The sequence below is a fragment of the Triturus cristatus genome, chromosome 2_1, assembly GCF_964204655.1.
Source record: "Triturus cristatus chromosome 2_1, aTriCri1.1, whole genome shotgun sequence".
In the NCBI taxonomy this organism is placed as follows: Eukaryota; Metazoa; Chordata; class Amphibia; order Caudata; family Salamandridae; genus Triturus; species Triturus cristatus.
Genome location: NC_140581.1, coordinates 717,697,883 through 717,722,135, shown reverse-complemented (window position 1 = coordinate 717,722,135; position 24,253 = coordinate 717,697,883). Strand labels below are relative to the sequence as shown.

At 48.7% G+C, this 24,253-nt stretch overlaps 1 protein-coding gene across 2 annotated transcripts in view; it reads right to left on the bottom strand.

Moving 5' to 3' along the window:
- DMXL1 (Dmx like 1) overlaps nucleotides 1–24,253 on the bottom strand; it is a 1,781,042-nt gene that overhangs the window by 453,970 nt on the left and 1,302,819 nt on the right. Inside the window, exon 29 of one of the 2 annotated variants that reach the window (XM_085632653.1) lies at nucleotides 22,689–22,802. The exons of the other annotated variant lie outside the window; for it this stretch is intronic. Coding sequence (XP_085488779.1) covers nucleotides 22,689–22,802 — 114 coding nt within the window. The remainder of the gene's footprint in view (nucleotides 1–22,688; nucleotides 22,803–24,253) is intronic. 2 annotated transcript variants of the gene reach the window in all.

Below are 24,253 nucleotides of genomic sequence, written 5' to 3'. Positions count from 1 at the left end.
AGGTAATAAATGCAGTAACAACATCAGGTACGAGTGGAAACAAGAATAGTCGCATAATTGCACTACGAATGGGTCAGAGGAGAGTAATACAATAAAGAGGTAAATATCGGACTACAGGGGGGAAATATTATAGCCTTATAGGCTGCCGTAGCGGGCTATACCGGCTATTAAAGGCCCGCTGCAGCGTTAAAGGCCCGAGCCGAAGGCGAGGGACTTTAACAAAAACAGCGGGACTTTAATAGCGGTATAGCCCTGCTACGAAGGGCTATAAGGCTATTAGAACATTCTGCTACTAGAGGGCAGAATGTTCTAACAAATTAAACAAAGGCTTCTCAATGCTCGAGGGGATTTAAATCCCCTCGAGCTTCGAGAGGCTATTGTAAAACATTGGAATGTTGCTCTGCGGGCCTTTACAGGCCCGTAGAAGCATGGAGCACTCCATTGTCTACAATGGAGCTCCCAACATTCCAATGTTCTAATATGCGGTAAAGAAGAGCAATATCCAATGATGGTCAAGTGGTTGTAGGGGCAATGGCTTTAAGCAGGTTAGCCTAGCCACATTAAGGTAGGAATTTGTTCATTAGGAATCTTTTGACTTCCAGTTTGAAGTCAGTCATTGAGGAGATTCTGCATACTTCCGGTGGCAGAGAGTTCCAAATCTTTGGAGCAGCGCCGGAGAAGGCTCAATGGCAAGTTCTCTCTTTGTTAAAGATTTGCGGTTTCAGGAGGAAAGTGTACCACCACAGGATAATTCAAGCTTTTGCGCTAAAGTGAAGTGAAGGGCTTTGTGCGCCAGAGTCGCAATCTTTAACTGGATTCGAGTTACGAAGGGCAACCATTTGAGAGATTTTAGGACTGGGGATATATGCACATTTCATTTGATACCTGTAACCAGTCTAGCCACAGCGTTCATTGATGCCCTTAGCGGAGCCAGGGTGTGTTTGGGGAGGCCACAGAGCGTAGCGCTGCCATAGTCTAATCTTGGTAATCAATCAATCAATGATAGCATTTGTAAAGCGCACTACATACCCGCGAGGGTCTCAAGGCGCTAGGGGGGGTGAAGGGGGAAGCTGCTACTGTTCGAAGAGCCAGGTCTTGATAAGTCTTCTGAAGGTCAGAAGGTCTTCGGTCTGCCGCAGGCAGATGGGGAGGGTGTTCCATGTCTTGGCGGCGAGGTGGGAGAATGATCTGCCGGCGGCGGTCACTCTTTGGATGCGGGGGACGCTGGCGAGGGCGCGGTCTGCGAAGCGGAGCTGGCAGGTGGGGGGTGTAGAGGCTGTTGAGGTACGTTGGTCCGGTGTTGTGGAGTGCCTTGTGTGTGTGGGAGAGGAGCTTGAAGGTTATCCTCTTGTTGACAGGGAGCCAGTGTAGGTCTCCCAGGTGGGGTGTGATGTGGCTGCGGCGAGGGATGTCGAGGATCAGGCATGCGGAGGCGTTCTGGATGCCTTGAAGCCGTTTCAGGAGTTTGGCCGGGGCTCCTGCGTAGAGTGCGTTTCCATAGTCCAGTCTACTGCTGACGAGGGCCTGGGTGACCGTCCTTCTTGTTTCGGTAGGGATCCACTTGAAGATCCTGCGAAGCATGCGGAGGGTGTTGAAGCATGAGGAGGAGACAGCGTTGACCTGCTACGTCATGGAGAGCATTGAGTCCAGGATGACCCCTAGGTTGCGTGCATGGTCCGTGGGTGTTGGGGGTGTTCCTAGTGCATTCGGCCACCAGGAGTCGTCCTAGGCCGAGGGGGTGGATCCGAGGAGGAGGACCGTCTTGTCCGAGTTCAGCTTCAGTCGGCTGTTCCTCATCCAGTTGGCGACGGCCTTCATTCCTTCGTGGAGGTTGGTTTTGGCGGTGTGGGAGTCCTTGGTGAGGGAGAGGATCAGCTGGGCGTCGTTGGCGTAGGAGATGATGTTGAGGTCGTGCCGTTGTGCGATATGGGCGAGAGGTGCCATGTAGACGTTGAACAACGTTGGGCTGAGGGATGAGCCTTGGGGTACACCACAGATGACCTCGGTGGCTTCGGAGCGGAAGGGAGGGAGGCTGACGCTCTGTGTTCTGCCAGAGAGGAAGGAGGAGGTCCAGTCCAGGGCTTTCTCTTGGATTCCGGCATCGTAGAGGTGGGTTCGTAGTGTGCGGTGGCAGACCGTGTCGAAGGCGGCTGACAGGTCCAGGAGGATGAGGGCCGCAGTTTCTCCGTTGTCTAGCAGGGACCTGATGTCATCGGTGGCGGCGATGAGGGCAGTTTCGGTGCTGTGGTTGCTGCGGAACCCGGACTGGGACAGGTCCAGGATGCTGTTCTCCTCGAGGAAGCTGGTCAGTTGTTTGTTGACGGCCGTTTCGATGATCTTCGCCGGGAACAGGAGCAGGGAGATGGGTCGGAAGTTCTTGAGGTCCTTGGGTTCTGCCTTGGATTTCTTGAGTAAGGCGTTGACCTCTGCGTGCTTCCAGCTCTTCGGGAAGGTCGCTGTCTCGAAGGATATGTTGATGGTTTTCCGGAGATGGGGTGTGATGGTGCTGCTGGTTTTGTTGAAGATGTGGTGTGGGCAGGGGTCTTCCGGGGATCCGCAGTGAATGCTGTTCATGATCTTGATGGTGTCGTTGTCGTTGATGTTGGTCCAGGAGATCAGGCGGTTGGTGTGGGTGGTGGTCGTGGGAGCGGGGGTCTCAGTGGTTGCCGGGATGGTGACGGTGTTGAAGCTGTCGTGGATGTCTGCGATCTTGCCATGGAAGAAGGTGGCCAGCGAGTCGCACAGGTCTTGTGAAGGTGGGATGTCGTTGGAGCTGGGGTTGGAGAGTTCCTTCACGATGTTGAAGAGCTCTTTGCTGTTGTGCGCGTTGTTGTCTAGGCAGTCTTTGAAGGAGGTCCTTTTGGCGGATCTGATGAGGTGGTTGTGTCTGCGGGTGACGTTCTTGTGGGCGGTGTAGCTTTCCTGTGTTCGTTCACGGATCCAGGTTTTTTCGAGTTTTCGGCAGGTTTGCTTGGAGGCCTGGAGGTCTTCGGTGAACCAGCTGGCTTTTTTGCTAGTGTGGGTGTTTGAGCACTTCTTGAGGGGGGCGAAGGTGTTGGCGCAGTTGTTGATCCACTGTTTGAGTTTGCGAGTGGTGGTGTCGGGGTCGGTCGGATCTGTGGGTGGGTTCCGGGCGAGGGAGGTGGAAAGCTGGTCTTCGGTGACTTTGCTCCAGCAGCTGCGCGGCATCTGTTGGGTGCGGTGGTGCGTGGTGGGTTTCCGGAAGGTGAAGTGGATGCAGCGGTGATCAGTCCAGTGGAGCTCGTGGTGTGGTTGAAGGAGACGTGGGAGCTTGCGGAGAAGATGGGGTCAAGCGTGCGGTCGGCGGAGTGGGTGGGTGTAGTGACGAGTTATCTGAGTCCGAGGTTGTCGATCACGGTGGAGGAGTTGGTGTCGTTGTTGTTCTCGAGGTGGAAGTTCAGGTCCCTGAGGAGGATGTAGTTAGTGGAGGCGAGGGCGTGTGTGCTGACGAAGTCGGAGCTGGAGTCGCTGAACTGTGCTCGTGGTCCGAGGAGTCTGTAGATGAGATTTCCTCTGAGGGTGGTGTTGGGATCGGTGTGGATCTGGAAGTGCAGGTGTTCTGCGGTGCTGAGGGTGTCGTCGGTGTTGGTTGAGACTTTGAGAGAGTTCCTGTGGACGATGGCGATTCCTCCTCCTACTCCATTGGTGAGGTCCCTGCGGGTGGTTTTATAGCCTTCCGGGATGGCTATGGCGATGTCGGGTGCCGAGGAGGGGGTTCAGCCAGGTCTCCGTCAGGAAGGCGATGTCTGGGGTGTTGGAGTCCAGTAGGTCCCAGAGTTCCACAGCGTGTTTGCATGCGGAGTGGGTGTTGAGAAGGGTGCATCTGAGGTGGTTGGGTTCTTTGGTAGGTGGGTTGGTGGGTCGGATGCTGGTGAAGCTGCAGTTCCGGCAGGAGAAAGGTCCTTGGGTGCGCTTCGGGGCGGCCTGGCAGCAGGTGCGTGATCAGCCGGCGTTGAGTGTGTGGAGGGTGCTGGAGTCATAGCAGAGGCGGGGGTCATGGCGTTCGTGGGGGCCAGGCATCCTGGCGCTGGGCGCGGTTCAGGCGTGGACGGGCGCAGACGGGCCGCCATATATCTCGGGAGGAGGGAGGGAGGAGCAGCTGGGAGGCGGGAGGCAGGGGTAGCGAATGGACAGTCAGGGGGCTGGGGCTACAGGGGACGCAGCGGCGGGAGCGATGGACAGCATGGGGGCAAGGGCACAGAATCACAGGGGTCACTGAAGGAAAAACGGGGCACAGATCACAGGGGCACAGAAGGAAAAACGGGTAACAGATCACGGTGGCACAGAAGGAAAAACAGGGCACAGATCACGGGGGCACAGGAAGAAACAGAGGGCACAGATCACGGAGGCACAGAAAGAAAAACGGGGCACAGATCACGGGGGCACAGAAAGAGAAATGGGGCACAGAAAGAGAAACGGGGCACAGATCACGGGGGCACAGAAGGAAAAACGGGGCACAGATCACAGGGGCACAGAAGGAAAAATGGGGCACAGAGGGAAAAAGAGGGCACAGAACACGGGGCTGACGATGGGAACAGAAGGAAGGAAGGGTACAGGAGAGAAAACAGGCACAGGGGGAAGACAGACAACAGCAGTCACGGACGGCAAAAGAGAAAACGATACGGGCAGTGCAATGAACAATAGAACAGATCTAAGGTCTACCACTGGCCGCAGGAGGGCCTCAACTTACCTCAGCAGCGGCAGCTGGGGCAGGGACAGGATGCACAGGCGGTGCTGTGCGGAGGGGGAGCAACCTACCTAACAAGGTCAAGGGACGCTCACCTCACCACGCAGCGGCCGCCATATATGGGGAAGAGGGAGGGAGGAGCAGCTGGGAGGTGGGAGGTAGGGCCAGCGATTGGACAGTCAGGGGGGTGGGGCCGCAGGGGACGCAGCGGCTGGAATGGTAGCAGTGGACCGCACGAGGGCAAGGGCACAGAATCACGGGGGTCACAGAAGGAAAAACGGGGCACAGATCGCGGGGGCACAGATGGAAAAATGGGGCACAGATCACAGGGGGGACAGAAGGAAAAACGAGGCACAGATCACTGGGGCACAGAAAGAAAAAGAGGGCACAGATCACAGGGCAACAGAATGAAAAACGGGGCACAGTTCACGGGGTCACAGAAAGAAAAACGGGTTTCAGATCAGGGGGGCACAGAAAAAAACGGGGCACAGTTCACGGAGGCACAGAAAGAAAAACGGGGCACAGATCACGGGGGCACAGAAGGAAAAATGGGGCACAGATCACGGGGGCACAGAAAGAAAAACGGGGCACAGATCACGGGGGCACAGAAGGAAAAACGGGGCACAGATCACGGGGGCATAGAGGGAAAAAGAGAAAACAGATCACAGGGGTGGCGATGGGAACAGAAGGAAAGAAGGGTACAGGAGCGAAAACGGGCACAGGGGGAAGACAGACAACAGAAGTCACGACGGCAAAAGAGAAAACGATACAGGCAGTGCAATGAACAATTGAACAGACCTAAGGCCTACCACTGGCCGCAGGAGGGCCTCAACTTACCTCAGCAGCGGCACCTGGGGCAGGGACAGGACGCACAGGCGGTGCTGTGCAGAGGGGGAGCGACCTACCTAACAAAGTCAAGGGTCGCTTGGAACACATGATTGAAATCAAGTTGCGGAAGGAATGGTTTGATATTTCTAAGTGTCCTCATCAAGTGATTTGTTCCCTTACACACATTGCTGATATGATTCTTCATGTTCAGATGCTTGTCTAGTGTGATTCCGAAGGATTTGGCTGAGTCTACAATGTGTGGGGTGCAGTTGAAAGCCTTGAGATGATTCAACCAAAGGTTTGGCTTATGGATGTGGGTCGGAGGCGAGGTGAGAAGGAATTCAGTTTTGGAGGTGTTGAGCAGGAGATGGTTCTCAGTAAACTAATTTTGAGTAGACGTTAGGGTAGTGTTGAGTGAGATGATGTTATGGGGCGGAGATTTTTAAATAAAGTTGCGTATCGTCCGCATACATATGGAAGAGAATATTCTTTGAATTTAATGAGTTAGCAAATGGTTCCAGGAAAAGGTTTAAGAGTATGGGAGATAGGGCAGACCCTTGGGTTACCCCCATGAGAACTGGGGAGGGTTGTGAGAGAGAGTGGTTCGCCTTGACGCTTTGTGATCTGTGGTGGAGGAAGGATGAGAACCATTGTAATACCCGACTAGAGAAACCCATCCTATTCTTCAGGATGGATAGGAGGCTGTCGTGATTGACCGTGTCGAATGCGAAGGAAAGGTCTAGGAGGATTAGGAGGCATGATTCGTTTTGGTCTAGCATTTTTAAAATGTCATCCATAACATGAGTCAGCACCGATTCAGTACTGTGCCCCTTCTGAAAACCAGATTGATGCTGGTCAAGGAGTTGGAAATTCTCAATGTGTGCACAAAGTTGGGATTGTACGCATTTTTCTAGTAGGTTGGCTAGGGTGGTAATGTTGGAATACGGCGAAAGTTATTGAGGTCGGCTCTATCTGTGTTGCCTTTAAGCAGTCTGGGATCGTGCCTTGTGACAGTGAAGCGTTTACAATCCTTGTCCAGGTGGGGATGAGGGCATTCTGGATTTCTTTGAAGATGGCTGGGGGCAGGGGGTTGTTGAAGTGGTTAGAAGGGTTGATATTTTGGGAAATTTTGCTGATGTCTTGTTCACTGAATGGGGTAAAGGTGTCCCATGATGCATTGTTCCTGGTGTTCATGCTGATAGGTTTGCAGTTTTCTACGAGATCAAAGGGTGGTGCGGACCTGGAGGATGGCAGTAGAGCCTTCTTAGAGGAGAGCTCAATGGAGATAAGTCTGTATTTCTCAGTGAAGAAGACCGCCAGTTCATCACAAGAGGGTGGACTGCCTCCAGATGCAGAGTTATTTGGAGCTACCACTGATTGCTGCTTGACCAATTCGAAAAGTTTCTTCGGGCGGTTTGCAGCTTGATCCAGTTGGTGTCTGAAATATTCTGCCTTAGTGGTCGCGATTTGTTTGTTGTAGAAGCTCCTAACATCTCAAAGAAACCTTCCTGTTAATATGAAAGAGGATGCTATGGTGGTCGGACCAGTCGCAAGGGGTAATGGAGTCCAATGTGATGGTCTGTTCTTTCGAGATGATGAGGTCTAGAATTTCTCCTTTACTATGAGTTGGTTGGTCACAGTGCTGAATCAATTCTTGATCATTTAAAAATGATTTAAGGCAGGTTACAGCGTGGTCATTTGGGTTAGACCAATGAAGGTTGAAGTCACCAATGAAGTATTGGGACACTGCTGAGTCGACATTGCCAGAGATGAGGAACTAGGATGTCTAGGATGGGAGTGGAGGCAGGATTTAGCCAAGTTTCAGTGAGGAAGGTGATGTCTAAATCATTGTCTTGGATGAGGTCAAAGATATTGGAGGCGTGTTTACTGGCTGACCTGCAATTGAGTAGTACACATTAAAGTCGTACTGGGTTAAGGGGGGACGGAGTCTGGATGACATTCACTCTTGTGAGGTTGACTTTATTGATGACTCTAGGATTATGAGGGGGTTCTCTGTTTGGGTTAGAGAGGATAGATTGTATTTGCCCTGGAGGGATCATGTTGGTGTTGTACCTAGGCGAGTAAGAGTTGTGCAGGTCCTGGAGTTCATTGGACGCCAGGTAGGTCTTAAATCTTCTGGGGGCGGGAGGGGGCGTTCGGTAGGGGTATGGTTTTCGGGACAGTGGGAGCGAAAAACTGACCCATGTAATCTCTAACCTTAGGTAAGGCTCTGGGCAAATTCGCTGAGGTGAAGACGGAGCTGATCCCTGGGAAAAGATAATTTGAGAGGGCTTTAAGTTCATGAAGTTCAGTAGAGAGAAGGTACAACTGGAAAGTTAAATCATCCAGACGCGCCATCAGGTCTGAGTGTTGGGAGAGTGGTAAAGGGTATGTTGGGAGAGCGGGCGGAGAAAGGGGGCCTCGATGTGGGCCAGTGGGGTCCAAGGTGATGCTGTGTGGTCCCTAGGGAGGGAGTTGATCGTTTGGGACTGGAGGAGTTCCACGGTCTTTGGATATAGAAGTTTGTACATTAGCGGGGGTGGTCTGAACATTGAACTGAAAATCAGGTACGGTCGAAACAGGAGTGGATGGGTTTGATCGATCCTGGTTGGAAGAGGGCTCGGGTGGTCCTGAGAAGGGCTACGGGGTGGCATGTTCATGGGTTGAGAAGGGGAGTCACTAGTATCCAACGATGTTTTAAGGAGGGCAAATCTATCACCAAAGATTCTGAATATGTTCCTACACGAGTTTCAGATAAAGGCCCATGTTAAAGCCACAAAGGAGTCTAGGAGACAACTTTTGCCTTTGCAAAAAGTGCCATGACCCTTCGGATTGTGGTGCCATGAGTGGCTGTGGTGCTGTTTTATAATGGATTTCAAATGGGGAAACAAGAACAGTCAGTACATGTTTCCTCCATGCCCATGCTTTCTGTGCAGATGTCACATTACATGGGAAAGTCACCCATTTCTGTAGGAGTCGGACCAACCAAAGCTAAATAGATTTTCAATAAGAAAGAAAAAGCCTCGTCAGGAGGCCTGCACCACAGAAATATAAAAGAAGTTACAAACCTCTACACAGAAGAGTTAAAGCAATGTCTCTAGACATAAAAAGAAAAACAACACAAACATTCAAAAAACAGTTAAACATTCAGGATTAATACAACCAGGATTTGTTGGTGCACTGCAATCTGTATCCCATCTTTGAGTCCACTATTTATTTCAGTAGCTGTAAGAAAGGCCCTCAAAAGTGTTTTAGCAATCAGCCATTATCCATCGTGCATAGGAATATCATAACTATGAGGCTTTTGTGGCACTAGAAGCCAGGCTTTCAGTCCCACAGTATGTAATTGTTTAGGTAAAGGTCGGCAATTTGCATTGTAAAGAATAAGTTACTTACCTTCGGTAACGCTTTTTCTGGTGGATACAGTATCTGCCTGTGGATTCCTCACCTTGTGAATATCCCCTGCGCCAGCAACATTCGGAAACTTTTGTAGCAGTCCACGCCGATGAGGTCGAAGACGACGTCACAGAGACACGGCTCCGCTCGCGACTCCGCTGACGTCACCGGCTCCATAAGAAGACCTCGTCGGCGTGATGACGTAAATTCCGCCCTTTTTTCCGTGCCTTCGAGGCACACGGACGGACTGACAGCAATATATACACAGTATACACAGCACATAAAATACAAAGCAACACAGACACAGTGTGGAAAATAAATAGAAAGGCAAAAGAAATAACACACTGCCTTTGATAATAACAAATACATTTTGAAACACCATCATATTCTTAAGGTATACAAGGGTGGACAACGGGGAGGCGGGTGGGTCAGTGAGGAATCCACAGGCAGATACTGTATCCACCAGAAAAAGCGTTACCGAAGGTAAGTAACTTGTTCTTCTGATGGATACATCTGCCAGTGGATTCCTCACCTTGTGAATAGATTCCCACAGCAGTCCCACTCCAGGAGGAGGGTGTCCACCCTTCTATACCAGAAAGTCCTGAAGGACGGAACGAGCAAAGTGTCCGTCCCTCCTCACCTCGGTGTCCAAGCAATAATGTTTTGCGAAGGTGTGGAGGGAGGCCCAAGTTGCCGCCCTACAAATGTCCTCCACAGGAACGCCCCTAGACAAAGCAGAAGTGGAAGACTTTGCTCTAGTGGAATGAGCCCTTAAACCCTCTGGAGATTCCTTACCAGCCAAAGAATAGCATATCTTGATGCACAAGACAATCCATCTGGAAAGGGTGCGCTTGTGCACCGCTCGACCTTTCCTGCAGCCAACAAAGCCCACGAAGAGCTGGTCATCAACTCTAAAGTCTTTTGTCCTGTCCAGATAGAAGCTCACTGCCCTTTTAGGATCCAAGCGGTGAAGTCTCTCCTCCTCCTTGGAAGGGTGAGGGGGAGGATAGAAGGTAGGAAGGGTAATGGACTGCCCCAGATGGAAGGGAGTTACCACCTTAGGCAGAAATGCAGCCCTGGTCCTGAGTACCATTCTTTCAGCATGAATGGTCAAGAACGGGGGTTTTGAACTTAGAGCTTGAAGCTCACTTACCCTCCTTGCCGAGGTGATTGCAATGAGAAAAACCGTCTTAAAAGACAACAGTCTCAAGGGACACTTGTGTAAGGGCTCGAAGGGAGAACCCATAAGATAAGTCAAGACAAGGTTTAAGTCCCATTGAGGCACAATTAAGGGAGTGGGAGGAAACCTGTTTGTGAGGCCCTTAAGAAAACGAAGAACAATAGGTGATTTGAATAATGCCTGCTGATCCGGCAAGCAAAGGAAAACCGACAAAGCCGAAAAGTATCCCTTTACAGTGGCCACAGCAAAGCCTTGCTGAGCAAGAGAAAGGGCAAACTGCAGAATGTCAGATAAACGAGCCTTTAAAGGATCAATTGACTTCTCTCCACACCAGAGAACAACTTTAGACCACCTATAGGAATAGATAGATTTGGTGTAATGACGTCTAGCAGACAAAATTACATCTACCACATCAGGTGGGAGAGAAAAAGAGTTCATGTTGCCCCGTTTAATCTCCAGGCATGAAGGTGTAAGCTCTGGAGGTGGGGGTGTAGAACCTGCCCCTCCGATTGTGAGAGGAGGTCTGCCCTCAGAGGGAGACAGAGCGGAGGGCACGAGGAGAGGTGGAGAAGATCTGTGTACCACACCCTTCTTGGCCAATCCGAGCAATCAATATGACTTGGGCCCGGTCTTGGCGAATCTTCCTCAGAACCCGAGGAATGAAGGGTATGGGAGGAAACGCATAAAGGAGTCGTGAGCTCCAACTCAACTGAAACGCGTCCCCCAACGCTCCCTGCATCGGATACTGGAGACTGCAGAATGACGGGCAGTGAGCATTCTCGTGAGTGGCGAACAGGTCCACCCGAAGAGTTCCCCACATTCGAAAGACGTGATGAACCACCTCCGGATGGAGCCTCCACTCGTGGTCGGCGGAGAACTGCCGACTGAGACTGTCTGCACACACGTTCAGCACCCCGGCCAGATGATTTGCCGTCAGACAAATCTGATGATCCTGAGCCCAGGACCATAGACGCAGGGCCTCTCTGCAGAGACAAAGAGACCCCACTCCTCCCTGTTTGTTGACATACCACATCGCGGTAGTGTTGTCAGTCAGGACTTGAACAGACTGACCGCGAAGTGAAGGAAGGAAGGCCTTGAGAGCTAAACGAATCGCCCGCAATTCCAGAAGGTTGATGTGAAACAACCTTTCCTCTGGTGACCAAAGACCCTTGATCTCCAGATCCCCCAGATGAGCATCCCACCCTAAAGTGGATGCATCCGTAATCACTGTTGCCACCGATGGAGGTAGATGAAAGGGCTTTCCTTGAGACAGATTGCCCTCCACGCTCCACCAAGACAGATCCGCCGCAGCTTCTCTGGAGATCCACACAGAATCCCTGAGATCTCCTTTTGCTGATACCACTGCCTGCGGAGGCACTACTGGAGTGCCCTCATGTGCCAGTGTACATGGTTGACCAACAGTATGCAGGAAGCTAAGAGACGGAGCAGACGTAGCACCTTCAGAACTGGAACGACCGCTCCATTGTAAAACAAAGGAATCATTTCCTGTATGTTGAGAATCCTTTGAGGAGGAGGGAATGCTCGACACACAGTAGTGTCCAGTACCGCACCTATGAACAGGTTGCGCTGAGAGGGCACCAGGTGAGATTTGGGCACGTTTATCGAGAAATCCAATTTGAACAACAGCTGAGTTGTATCGTGCAGATGACACAGCACCTTCTCTGGCGACTCCGCTTTGATCAGCCAGTCGTCCAGATAGGGGAAAACTGAGATCCCCGACCTTCTGAGATGGGCTGCCACCACTGCCATCACCTTCGTGAAGACTCGGGGTGCAGTAGTAAGACCAAACGGAAGGACCGCAAACTGATAATGTTGGGACCCTACTGTAAACCGGAGATACTTCCTGTGCGAATTAAGGATGGGGATGTGAAAATACGCATCCTGCAAGTCGATCGACACCATCCAGTCCTCCTGATTCAGCGCTTGAAGAACCTGAGCAAGGGTGAGCATCTTGAACTTCTCTTGCTTTAGAAAAAGATTCAAGATTCTGAGGTCCAATATCGGACGCAATCTGCCGTCCTTCTTCGGAATCGGGAAATACCGGGAGTAGCATCCCTGACCCCTCTCCTGCTCCGGAACCACCTCTATCGCACCTTTCTGAAACAATTTCAGGACTTCCTCCTGCAGGAGAAGACAGTGGTTCTCTGAGCAAGCCCCTTGACAAGGAGGGTAATTTGGAGGGAATTCCCGAAAGGGAAGGGCATACCCATTTTCTACAAGTTCTAGAACCCAAAGATCGGTAGTTACAGATTCCCAATCTTGTAAAAAAAATGGGTAAGCCGGCCCCGCACAGGACCAACATGATCCAGAATGGCGGATCTAGGGCTGCCTTGCGGTGGAAGGAGGGGCGGTAGAGGAAGAGAGTTGACGGCCACGTGAGCGACCCCTGATTCTACCTCTGTATCCTTTAGACAAAGAGCCTTGCTGCTGCTGTTGGGTCTGCCTGAAGGAACGAAAGGTTGCCCTTCGAAACCTCTATCTTTTAAACGACCCTTGACGACGATTGAAGGACCAAAGACTTAGCCGTAGCCTTGCTCTCCTTAAAACGTTCAAGAGCAGCATCTGCCTTTTTGCCAAATAAACCAGATCCATCAAATGGCAAGTCCAACAGAGTCGACTGTACATCCGGGGAAAACTCAGAAGACTTCAGCCACGCACCCCTCCTGGTGGCAACAGAAGACCCCATGACTCTCGCCACTGAATCCGCCGTGTCCAGCCCACTCTGAATCACCTGACGTGCTGCTGCCTGGGCATCAGTCAAGATCTCATTAAAGCCAACCCTATCCTCCTCAGATAGTTTTGGTGCCAATTTCTTCGCAGAGTCCATGAGCGCATGAATATATCGTCCCAAGAGGCAAGTGGCATTTGTTGATTTAAGTGCCATGCTGGCCGATGAAAAGACCTTTTTGGCCGACTGATCTAACTTTTTAGCCTCTCTGTCACCTGGAACCTGAGGAAAAGCACCCTTGGATTTTCCTGAACAAGCCGCCTGAACCACCAGGCTCTCAGGCGAAGGATGCGAAGTTAAGAACTCAGGGTCCCCTGGAGCTGCCCTATACCTCCTAGCAACCGTCTTAGAGACTGCAGGAGCAGAAAAAGGCTTACGCCCCACCTCCAACACAGGGTCAATAATGGCCTCATTAAAAGGCAATAACGTCTCCGAAACTGCAGTGGGAGAATGCAATACTTCAGTCAGAATATTTGATTTGAATTCAGTAGTTGGCAACTGAAGATCTAACAGTTCTGCAGCCTTCCTGATAACTGCATGATATGGAGCCACATCCTTCGAGGGTTCATCGGAAGGTGGAGTAATTTCCCACTCAGGAGACAAATCCAATCCACTAGCCTCTTTAAGCTCCTCAAACACCTCGTCAGACTCCACCAGCTCTCCTTCTTCTGCTTCTTCCAGAAGGTACCTTCGCTCATCAATCACCCTTTGAGCTTCCCTTCTGGACCGAATCCGTACAAGCGGCGTCGGCGGCGCCGTGTTCGAATCCGACGGCGCCGGCATCAAACGTGGATCTGCAGGTTGAGCCGGCGCCGGTGAAGAAGGAAGCGGCGTCGACGTCCTCGGCGCCGGTAGATGCCAAGACGGCGCCGCCGGAAAAAATGGCATGAAAGGGGCCTGCGGATAGACTTGCAGCACCCCCAAATTGAAGGCCATTGGACGCATCGGACCCGCAGGTGCACCAGTGGTGTACATGGCTCTTGAAAATACCCCATACATAGGATATAAATAATGCAAGGGGTACTGACCTGGTCCAGGGAACGCAGGGTACTGGTCAGGCATCACCGGACTCGGGCCAACCGGCGCCGACGGTGGAATAAGTGGCGTCGCAGGCTCACCCGGTGCTTGAAGTTCCTCAACCGGGGCCGGAGACGGAGCCGGAGATGAACCTGGAGCCGGAGATGGAACCGGCGTCGGAGATGGAACCGGAGCCGGAGATGTAGCCGTAGCCGGTGAAGCCACTGGAGAGGAAGGACCAGGAGGCGAATCCGGAACGGGTGAAGGAGACACAGAGTCCTTTCGGCGTGGAGTCGGTGACTACGACTTCGGAGCCGAACTCTTGTCAGAGTGATGTCGAGAAGAATGTCTCCTCTTCTTCTTGTGCTTCTTGGATCGTGAAGCATGCCCCGAAGTCGACTTCGACCTCGTCCTCGACTTCCTTCTTCTTCTCTTCTCCTTTTTCATCCTAGCGATGAAGAGTTTCGCCTCCCTTTCTTTTAGAGCCTCGGAGCTCATCTTGCAACAGCAAGAACAACCATCTACATCCTGGTCAGATGATAAACACCATACACAGTCGTCATGTGGATCCGTGATCGACATGTGTTTGCCACATTCACGACAGGGCTTGAAGCCTGATTTCTTTGTCTACATCTTTTTCGAAAGAGAAACAGAGAAATCCAGAAGAAACACAAAGTAACAGTGAAGCTACCAACAGAGATTCCCGAAATCCGTTGGCGTCGACGGCGCAGGAAAAAGGGAACTGACGTCATCACGCCGACGAGGTCTTCTTATGGAGCCGGTGACATCAGCCGAGTCACGAGCGGAGCCGTGTCTCTGTGACGTCGTCTTCGACCTCATCGGCGTGGACTGCTACAAAAGTTTCCGAATGTTGCTGGCGCAGGGGATATTCACAAGGTGAGGAATCCACTGGCATATGTATCCATCAGAAAGCTTTTACATTTATTTTTGCGCAAGATGCTTGAACTTTCAGGCAAAGAATGAACTGAAAGGAACTTGAGGTCCCCGAAGGTATAGATATTTTATCCACACTGAATTAAGCAATTCTGTCTCTTAAGGCATCATTAAAGGACAAAGCTACTGCAATTACAGCTATTTTCCTGATACAATTTCAGTAAAATTGAATTGAATTTGATCTGCGTGATGATAATTCAAATCCAAGGCAAGGAAAAATGTATTTTTCAGAGGGAGGCACAGATAGAGTAGGGTGCATTCCTTCAGAGAGGAATTTCAATGCCACTTCTAATTTGAAAGTTCAATTAAATCCCAAAACACTGCTTTCCAGAAGCTTTTGGGTTTCTGCATTGCTATAGTCAATACCCCTCTTGCCATGTACGGATTTTAAAACTCCAAAGCATCTGAATAACAACCAAAAAGAGTGTCAATAGGAGCATGTCCAGTTTAGAAACTTTCCAACCAGACCTTACTTAACTGAGAGGTAGGGTTATCAGTGAAGACAGTTGGGGGAAAGGCTCTAGCCAGATTGTTGGCGTCAACAAAGCAGATCACAGATCTGGTACACCAAGAAAGAACTAAGAGCCAAAGGTACATCAGAGGTTTCTGACTTTGTTTGTAAATTAAAAATTCTGATTGCTTAGGATTTAAACAAGAAAGGTGGGGAATTTGCCTGTTTGTGTAGCTTCTAATGCCTTCTCCTTGAAGTTCAAATCTTCATGGGAGGAGGAGAAGGAGGAAAATTACATGTGATCTACTTATGGTGTTGAAGTTTAGGGAGTTCTCACTGAAGGAAAAGGTAGTCCATAATAAATTTGGTGGTCACAAGAAGAAGTCAAGGACTAGGGAAATCAGCTAGAGGAGCCCAAAAAAGTTCCTCCCTTTTGCAGAGAGCCATAATTTTCAAAAGGCCTTATACAAGCCTGTAGCACGCTGTACTCCGGGACCTTAGCACAACAATTATGATCCAGAAGATATATATATATCTTTTGGAGTTGTGATCTAGTTACTTACCTTTGGTAATGCTTTTTCTGGTGGATACAGTATCTGCCTGTGGATTCCTAACCTTTTGAATTACCCCTGCGCCAGCATTCAGCGTAAACTTTTTCTTAGCTCTCCCACGTTGATGAGGACGTCACAATGGCACGGCTCTGCTCGCGACTCCGTATGACGTCACCGGAGCCATAAGAAGACCTCGTCAGAGTGCTGACATCAGTTCCACCCATTTTTTCCGTGCCTCAGAGGTGAACGGGTGGACCGACAACATAATTGAAGTATACACAGCATACAATATATAAGCTAATACACACAGGATATAGTTAAAAAAGGAAAAGCTAAAGAAACAAATCATTTCCTACTAACCAACAGTATGGCAAGCAAAAGACAAAGGATAACAACCATGTCAAACCATGAAAACCTTTTCGTTATACGAAGGTGGACAACGGGGAGGAGGGCGAGTCAGTGAGGAATCCACAGGCAGATACTGTAGCCACCAGAAAAAACGTTACCGAAGGTAAGTAACTTGTTCTTCTGATGGATACATCTGCCTGTGGATTCCTCACCTTCTCAATTGGATCCCACATCAGTCCAGCTCCTGGAGGAGGGTGTCCACTTATTCATACCAAAACATCTTGCAACACAGAACGAGTAAAATGGCCATCCCTCCTCACCTCAAAATCCAAGCAATAATGCTTTGCCAAAGTGTGGAGGGAGGCCCATGTTGCAGCCTTACAAATGTCCACTCCAGGAACACCTCTAGCCAAAGCAGACGTGGTAGACTTAGCTCTAGTAGAATGAGCTCTATTACCTTCAGGAGGCTCTTGCTTGGCCAGGGCGTAGCATATCTTGATGCACAAGATGATCCACCTGGATAACGTTATCTTGTGGACGGCTTTGCACTTCATCTACCCAACAAAGCCAACAAAGAGATGGTCATCCAACCTTGAGTCCTTGGTTCTGTCCAGGCAGAAACTGATCGCCCACTTAGGGTCCAGGCGGTGAAGTCTCTCCTTCTCCTTGGAAGGGGGAGGATAGAAGGTATGCAAAGTAATAGACTGTCCCAGATGGAAAGGAGAAACCACCTTAGGTAGGAAAGCAGCCCAGGTCCTATGAACCATCTTGTCTGCATGGATAGTAGTGAAAGGGGGCTGAGAACTAAGAGCCCGCAGCTCACTTACTCTCGTGGCCGAGGTAATGGCCACCAGAAAAATAGTCTTAGAAGAAAGCAGCCTCAAAGGACAACTATGAAGTGGCTCAAAAGGAGACCCCATCAGAAATGAAAGAACTACATTCAAATCCCACTGAGGCATTATGAAGGGAGTAGGAGGAAACCTATTGGTGAGGCCCTTAATGAACCTCATGACAATGGGAGACTTAAATAAAGACGGCTGGTCTGGCAAACAAAGGAAGACTAACAAATCGCCTATAACCGTCGCCACAGCACAAGCTTGCTGGGCCAAAGAAAGTGAAAAACTAAGTGCATCCAATAAAAGGGCCTTCAAATGATCAATGGACCTCGCTCCACACCACTTCACAAACCTGGCCCATCTAGAAGAATAAACAGATTTGGTGGTGTGTCCCCTGGATGATAAAATAACACATCCTGGGAGAGAGAGAAGGAACTCAGATTGCCCCGTTCAATATCCAGGCATGAAGGTGCAGACTCTGGAGGTGGGGGTGTAGAACCTGCCCCTGCGAGAGGAGATCTGCCTTGAGAGGGAGACGGAGCAAAGGGTGGGAGGAAAAGCATAAAGGAGTTGCGAGCTTCAATTTAATTGAAACACGTCCTCCAACGCTCCCCACATCGGAGACTGGAGACTGCAGAACGACGGGCAGAGAGTGGCGAAAAGGTCTAACCGAGGAAACCCCCACATCTTGAAGATGTGATGGATCAACTCCGGATGAAGCCTCCACTCGTGATGGGCCGCAAATTGCCGACTGAGACTTGCAAACATACAAATATGATGGCCCTGAGCCCAGGACCAGAGTCGCAGAGCCTCTATGCGGAGACGATATGACACTACGCCTCCCTGTTTGTTTATGTACCACATCACGGTAGTGTTGTCCGTTAGGACTTGAATCGTCTGACCGCAAAGGGAGGGAAGAAAAGCCTTGAGAGCCAAACATATCGCCCGCAATTCCAGAAGGTTGATGTGAAGCAACTTTTCTTTCGGAGACCAAAGACCCTTGATCTTCAGATCCTCCAGATGAGCATCCCCCCTAGAGTGGAGGCATCCATGATCACCGTGGCCACCGGTGGAAGAAGGTGAAAGGGCCACCCTTGAGAGAGGTTGCACTCCACCAAGACAGCTACGCTGCAGTGTCTCTGGAGATCCTGACCATTTCCCCGAGATGTCCGTTGTGTTGATACTACTGCCTGAGGAGGCACCACTGGAGTGCCCTCATGTGCCAGCGTACATGGTTGACCAACAGTATGCAGGAAGCTAAGAGACGGAGCAGACGTAGCACCTTCAGGACTGGAACAACCGCTCCATCGTGAAACAAAGGATTCATCTCCTGAATGTCGAGAATCCTCTGCGGAGGTGGGAAAGCTCAACACACAGTAGTGTCGAGTACTGTCCCTATGAACAGGTTGCGCTGTGAGGGCACCAGGTGAGATTTGGGCACATTTATCGAGATGCCCAAGTCGAATAACAGCTGTGCTGTTACCTGCAGATGATGCAGCACCATCTCTGGCGGCTTTGCTTGGAGCAGCCAATCATCCAGATAGGGGAAAACGGGAATCCCCGACCTTCTGAGATGAACTGCCACCACCGCCATCACCTTTGTGAAGACCTGAGGCACAGAAGTAAGGCCGAATGGGAGGACCGCAAACTGGTAGTGCAGGGACCCTACTGTAAAACGTAGATACTTCCAATGTGACTTCAGGATAGGAATGTGAAAATAAGCATCCTGCAATTCGATCAACACCATCTAGTCTTCTTGCTGCAGCGCCAGAAGAACCTGAGCTAGGGTCAACATCTTGAATTTTTCCTGCCCGAGAGAAAAATTCAAGATCGTGAGGTCTGGGATCAGTCTTAACCTGCCGTCCTTCATGGGGATCAGGAAATAACAGAAGTAGCATCCCTGACCCCTGCTCCGGAACTACCTCTATCGTACCTTTCTGAAGTAAAGCAAAAACCTCCTGCTGCAGAAGCAGCAAATGGTCCTCCAAACACCAGCCCTGGCGAGGAGGGTAAGGAAGTGGAAACTCTCGGAAGGGTAGGGCGTACCCATTTTCCACAAGATTCAAAACCGAAAGGTCTGATGTAATAGATTTCCAATCTTGTAGAAAATGGGACACCCGACCCCCTACAAGACCAACATGCTCCAAGATGGGGGATCTAGAGATGCTTTCCCATGGTAGCAGCAGTGGGGGCAGGAGAGGAAGAAGAGGAGGAGGAGAGTTGCAGAGAGGCCCGCCGCAGACGACGTTTACCCTTTCTTCTGTACGATTTGTACAGAGGGTTCTGCTGCTGATGTTGCTGAGCCAGCTGACGGCCTCGAAAGGAAGCTGTCTTCCCAAAACCACGGTACCTCCTATATCCATAACCCCTAGGTTGGCCCTGCAAACCAAATGACTTTGCAGTAGCTCTACTGTCATTGAGCCTCTGTAGTGCCGAATCGGCCTTTCCACCAAAGAGTCTGGACACATCAAACGGCAGATCAAGAAGAGTAGCCTACCCATCCGGAGAGAACCCCGAAGACCTGAGCTAGGCATGCCTCCTGGTAGCTACGGAGGAACCCATAAATCCTGGCTACTCAATCCGCAGGATCCAGACCAGACTGGATTACCTGACGGGCCGCAGCCTGCGTGTCTGCCAAAACCTCCAAAAAGGAAACACGGTCATTCTCTGGTAACTTTAGGAGCCAACTGCTTGGCTGAGTCCATTAAGGCATGGATATACCTCCCCAACAAGCGCGTTGCATTAGTAGACTTTAACACCATACTTGCAGAAGAGAAAACCTTCTTGGCAGATTGCTCAATTTCTTGGAGTCCCTGTTTCCCGGAGTTGTGGGGAACCACCCAGCCGACTGCTTAGAACAGGAAGCCTGCACCATCAAGATTTCCGGTGAAGGATGGGCAGTAAGAAAGGCAGGATCATTAGGACCAGTCTTATACCTTCTTGCCACAGTCCTTGAAACAGCAGGAGCAGATACGGGTTTCTGCCATAACTCCAGAATTGGCTCATTAAAAGGCAAAAGAGGTTCAACAATAGAAGGTGGTGAATGCAACACCTCAATGAGAAAATTTGGCCTGATTTCAGCTGTGGGCAGTTGAAGATCCAAAAGTTCTGCAGCCATCCTGATGACATCCTGAGAAGGCAAGGCCTTTGAGGATGAAAGCTCCCACTCCGGGGAAGTGTCTAAACCACTGGCCTCCCAAAGGCCATCGAATTCATCAACTGAGTCGATGATTTCCCCTTCTTCAGCCTCATCCTGCTGATATTCCTCTTCCTCCAGCAGCCTTTGGGCTTACTTCCTTGACCGCATTTTAGGGATCGGCGTCGACGACACCAAGCGTGGTGCCGGAGACTGTGAGATCAACGTCGAAAACCTAGGAGCCGGAAACTGCCAGGACAGCGCCCTCGGCATAGAACGGCACAAAGGGTGCCTGGGCATTTTGCTGAGGGATGCCCAAATGAAAGGCAAGCGAACCCACGGGGCTAGACAGTGCACCGGTAGGGTAGGCTGATGCCCTGGAAAACATGCCGTACATTGCATTAAGAAAATGGGATGGATCCAACCCTGGCCCAGGGAAGGGAGGATGAAGAACAGAGTCTGAATCCACTTGAGGTCGCGTTGAAGGCTGAGGCTGCAGCGCCAGGGACGACATATCCAGTACAGACAAAGCCACAGAAACAAGAGAAGACTCCCTGGGCTCCAGAGAATCCCTTGGTGCTGGAGAAACCCTGGGTGCTGAAGAACCCCTCGGTGTCGGAGAGTGGGCTGAAGTCGCTTGAGGAGAAGGAGAAGGCAAAGACGAGACAACATCCTTAGAATAAGGTCGCGGAGCCGGAGAAAGCAGCGTCGAAGCTCTACCCTTCGAAGATTGACGTTGAGATCCATGTCTTCTCTTCTTCTTATATTTCTTCGACTTCAAAGTATGCAAGGTCTTCAACTTCAATTTTGACCTTTTACGACCCCTCTTCTCCTTTCTCGCTCGCGCCATGAAGAGCTTAACCTCACGCTCCTTCAGTGCATTCGGATTTGTCGTGGTCCAACGAGAGACACCAGAGGCAGTCGTCGTGGGGATCAGTGATGGACATATGTCCCCACACACCCTACAAGGCTTGACTCCAGACTTCTTCAAAGTAGCCATCGCACTGCTACTCCAAAAGAGAAGAAGAAACTAAGTAATAATGAAACTAATTAGAGATTCCCAGAAAACCGTTACACGTCCACAGCGTGGAAAAAAAGGGAACTGACGTGAGCACGCTGACGAGGTCTTCTTATGGCTCCGGTGACATCATACGGACTCGCCAGCGGAGTCGTGTCATAGTGATGTCCTCGTCGATGTAGGAGAGCTAAGAAAAAGTTTCCGCGGAATGCTGATGCAGGGGTAATGCAAAAGGTGAGGAATCCACAGGCTCATGTATCCATCAGAATGATATTTTATATTGATGTATGCGGTTTTACCAGTTTTATTGCTCTCTTTCTATTTTAATCTTGTTTTGACATATGGTAATGTATTTTTATCCTAAGACAGATGCTGTCTCTTTATGTCCTATGTTTACAGTCGAACAAAGAGTTTAAACGACAAACGTATGACAGAACATTTTTAGAAAAGTGAATAATGTAAAATTTGAAAGAACTGCACTTTGTCCTTCACTACTACCATGCTGTTCATTACTACCATGCTGTTCACCATATTCACCGAAAGCTTGGCAATATCAGATAATGCACCTACACATGAAAAGTATTTAATTCTTTTTGCCACAAACCTCAACATGCACCTAACTGCTCAATTATTGTAGTCTGGAGTGGTCTTGGTTTAATTTAAAACAATATTGTCTGCACAAATTTAATGTTGTACAGCCCTCTGCATTTTCAAAAGAACACTCAACAACTTTGAAATGGAAAAATACAAAAAAATGCTACTTTGAAGGAACCTAACGAGGTAAGACTTAAAAAATGAGAGGTATCTACCGAACATTTACTTAAGCTCTGGAACTAGCAAGTTTTGAGCTTTTATTTGTACAAACAGCACACATTTACTACGTTATCATACTTAATCATGCAGCAGCAAGGATCATGTTGGAATTCATCCGCTATTTATGGTGCAATATTAGGTATTAACAGAGCACAGAACTTAAAATGCTGCAATGAAAATATCTATTAAAACATATTGAACTCCAAAATGATGCTGTGCTCAAAAAGTTAAGATTTTCTCACAAGAGCCAAGACCTTCAGACAGGAAGCAGCCAGAACACTTCAGATGGATTTGTAAGTGTTAATCATTTTGTACATATTTTGGCATGCTATTTAACATGTTTTTGCTGGAAACAAAATTGTATAAATATACTTTTTCTATACAAAAGTATTATTTTTAATTCAATAAATGAGTCACTTATGACAGTGTCATCAAAGAAAATGTACCAATCAATTATGTACATTTCGAAGTACTCTGCACAAATAATAAATCTAAATTTGTTGGGCATCGCAATATCATAGAAATCAATCATATTAATGTCTGCTGACACAATGGAAAGCTCTAGTAACATTAGGTTCAGAATTTAACAAGTAGCCTTTGAGTTATTACAAACAAAAACATGGTTTTATTTTGAAGGTGCAAATATATATGCAAAATCACACAATCAAGCACTGAAATTAAAGACCTAAGACTAATGTCTTGCCTGTGTGGCTGATAGGGCTATCTGTACTGATAGATGAAAGTGCTTTGGAAAAACCAACACATTCCATGGAAAACACTACTACCTGATGAGGGCTAGGCATAGAAAAGTACCTTCCTGCAAAAATAAAGAGGAAATGAATAATATATTCGCATTCATTCAGAAGTGACAGATGAAAATATTGTCATTTAACAATTGGTTTTACAGTGGTAGCTTTCAAACTTCTCAAATACATATGAAAAATTCATCAAAAGCAATTGGCCTATTCAGAAACAAACACAGTCCTAAAATAACTTCTAGGACGTCATATATGTAGTGAATAATTTAAAACTAAAAAAGTTCATTCGAGTTAACGTGCCTTCATAAATGACATTGATGAGCACAGTTTTAACTTTCAAATATTCAGTTCAGTAGGCAAAGAGAGCTGTGATAAAATGATGGCAATAAACGGTGGTACTCTGTGCTGTCACTTTTATCTGGTACAAGTACGTTGTACCATAACCTCTCAATATAGCATGCAAATGTTGATACATTTTTAAAACTAATAAATGAGGTGCCAAAATTACCACGACTTAGTGCAAAATTAAAATGAGCTATTTTAGCTATCATTTTTAATTGTAATGCATTCAGAGCACCATAGGCAACCTTGTGATACAAGTATCTGTACGTAGGCCTGTAGTGTTTAATGCTGCATGACAACGTAGCTATTAGAAAAACCAAATGGCGAGCACCAATGAGACCATTGTGAATATATTTAGTGAACCCATCCCTTAGTCAAACTCTGCTTGATATTTGTGAATGTAAACCCATTTCTGGAGTGTGGTGTCCAATATATCAATGAACAAGGTCATAAGCTGCAAGTTCACTAAAAAGGAGTCCAAAGCAGGTCTTCGTAAATGCAGGTACTCAACAGTCTATATGTCACGATTAGTATTGTGAGTACAACGAGCTGTTTCAAGAATGTGGATTTGCAAACACCAAAGAAATAAATAATTTTAATAAGCAAGAAAGTCATTATTCAGTCTGGTTCTGATGAATTTGTCACTGGCATTCAGCAGCAGCAGCATCTATGACTAGGCTGGATGAGGATGTAGTGGATCAAAACCTTTACGTGGGTTCTTCCTAACAGTTGTAGCAGCAGGATATTTTCTCTATCGCCAGGAACAAGTTACTACTTGAAAAAGAAAGAAAATGGCAGGGTAGTTCAACACTAATCTCGGTCATAATTTCTTGAAGACCCTATGTTCTTTCTGGTAATAGGAATTCTCTTTAATACAAGGGATTCAGTGTAAGTTGTTCTTTGCCACTCTTTTTAAGACCCTTTTATGAAAGGCATAATGATTCAACACTTCTCGAATAGATGAGCCACTAGGCCCTCAATTTCTAGTGTGGATTTTGGTCTTTGCTATCTTAGAAAACAGGCCCTCTTTTCAAAATTTTCTTCATTGTGAAAGGGCATCATGGAATTCTTATACTGGGCTAGATATGCAAAACCAGTTTGCAGTTGCACAGGGTTTGGAGGTTACAAAATGAAATGGTGTTTGGCAAATGTTCAAAAGTCCTTTTGT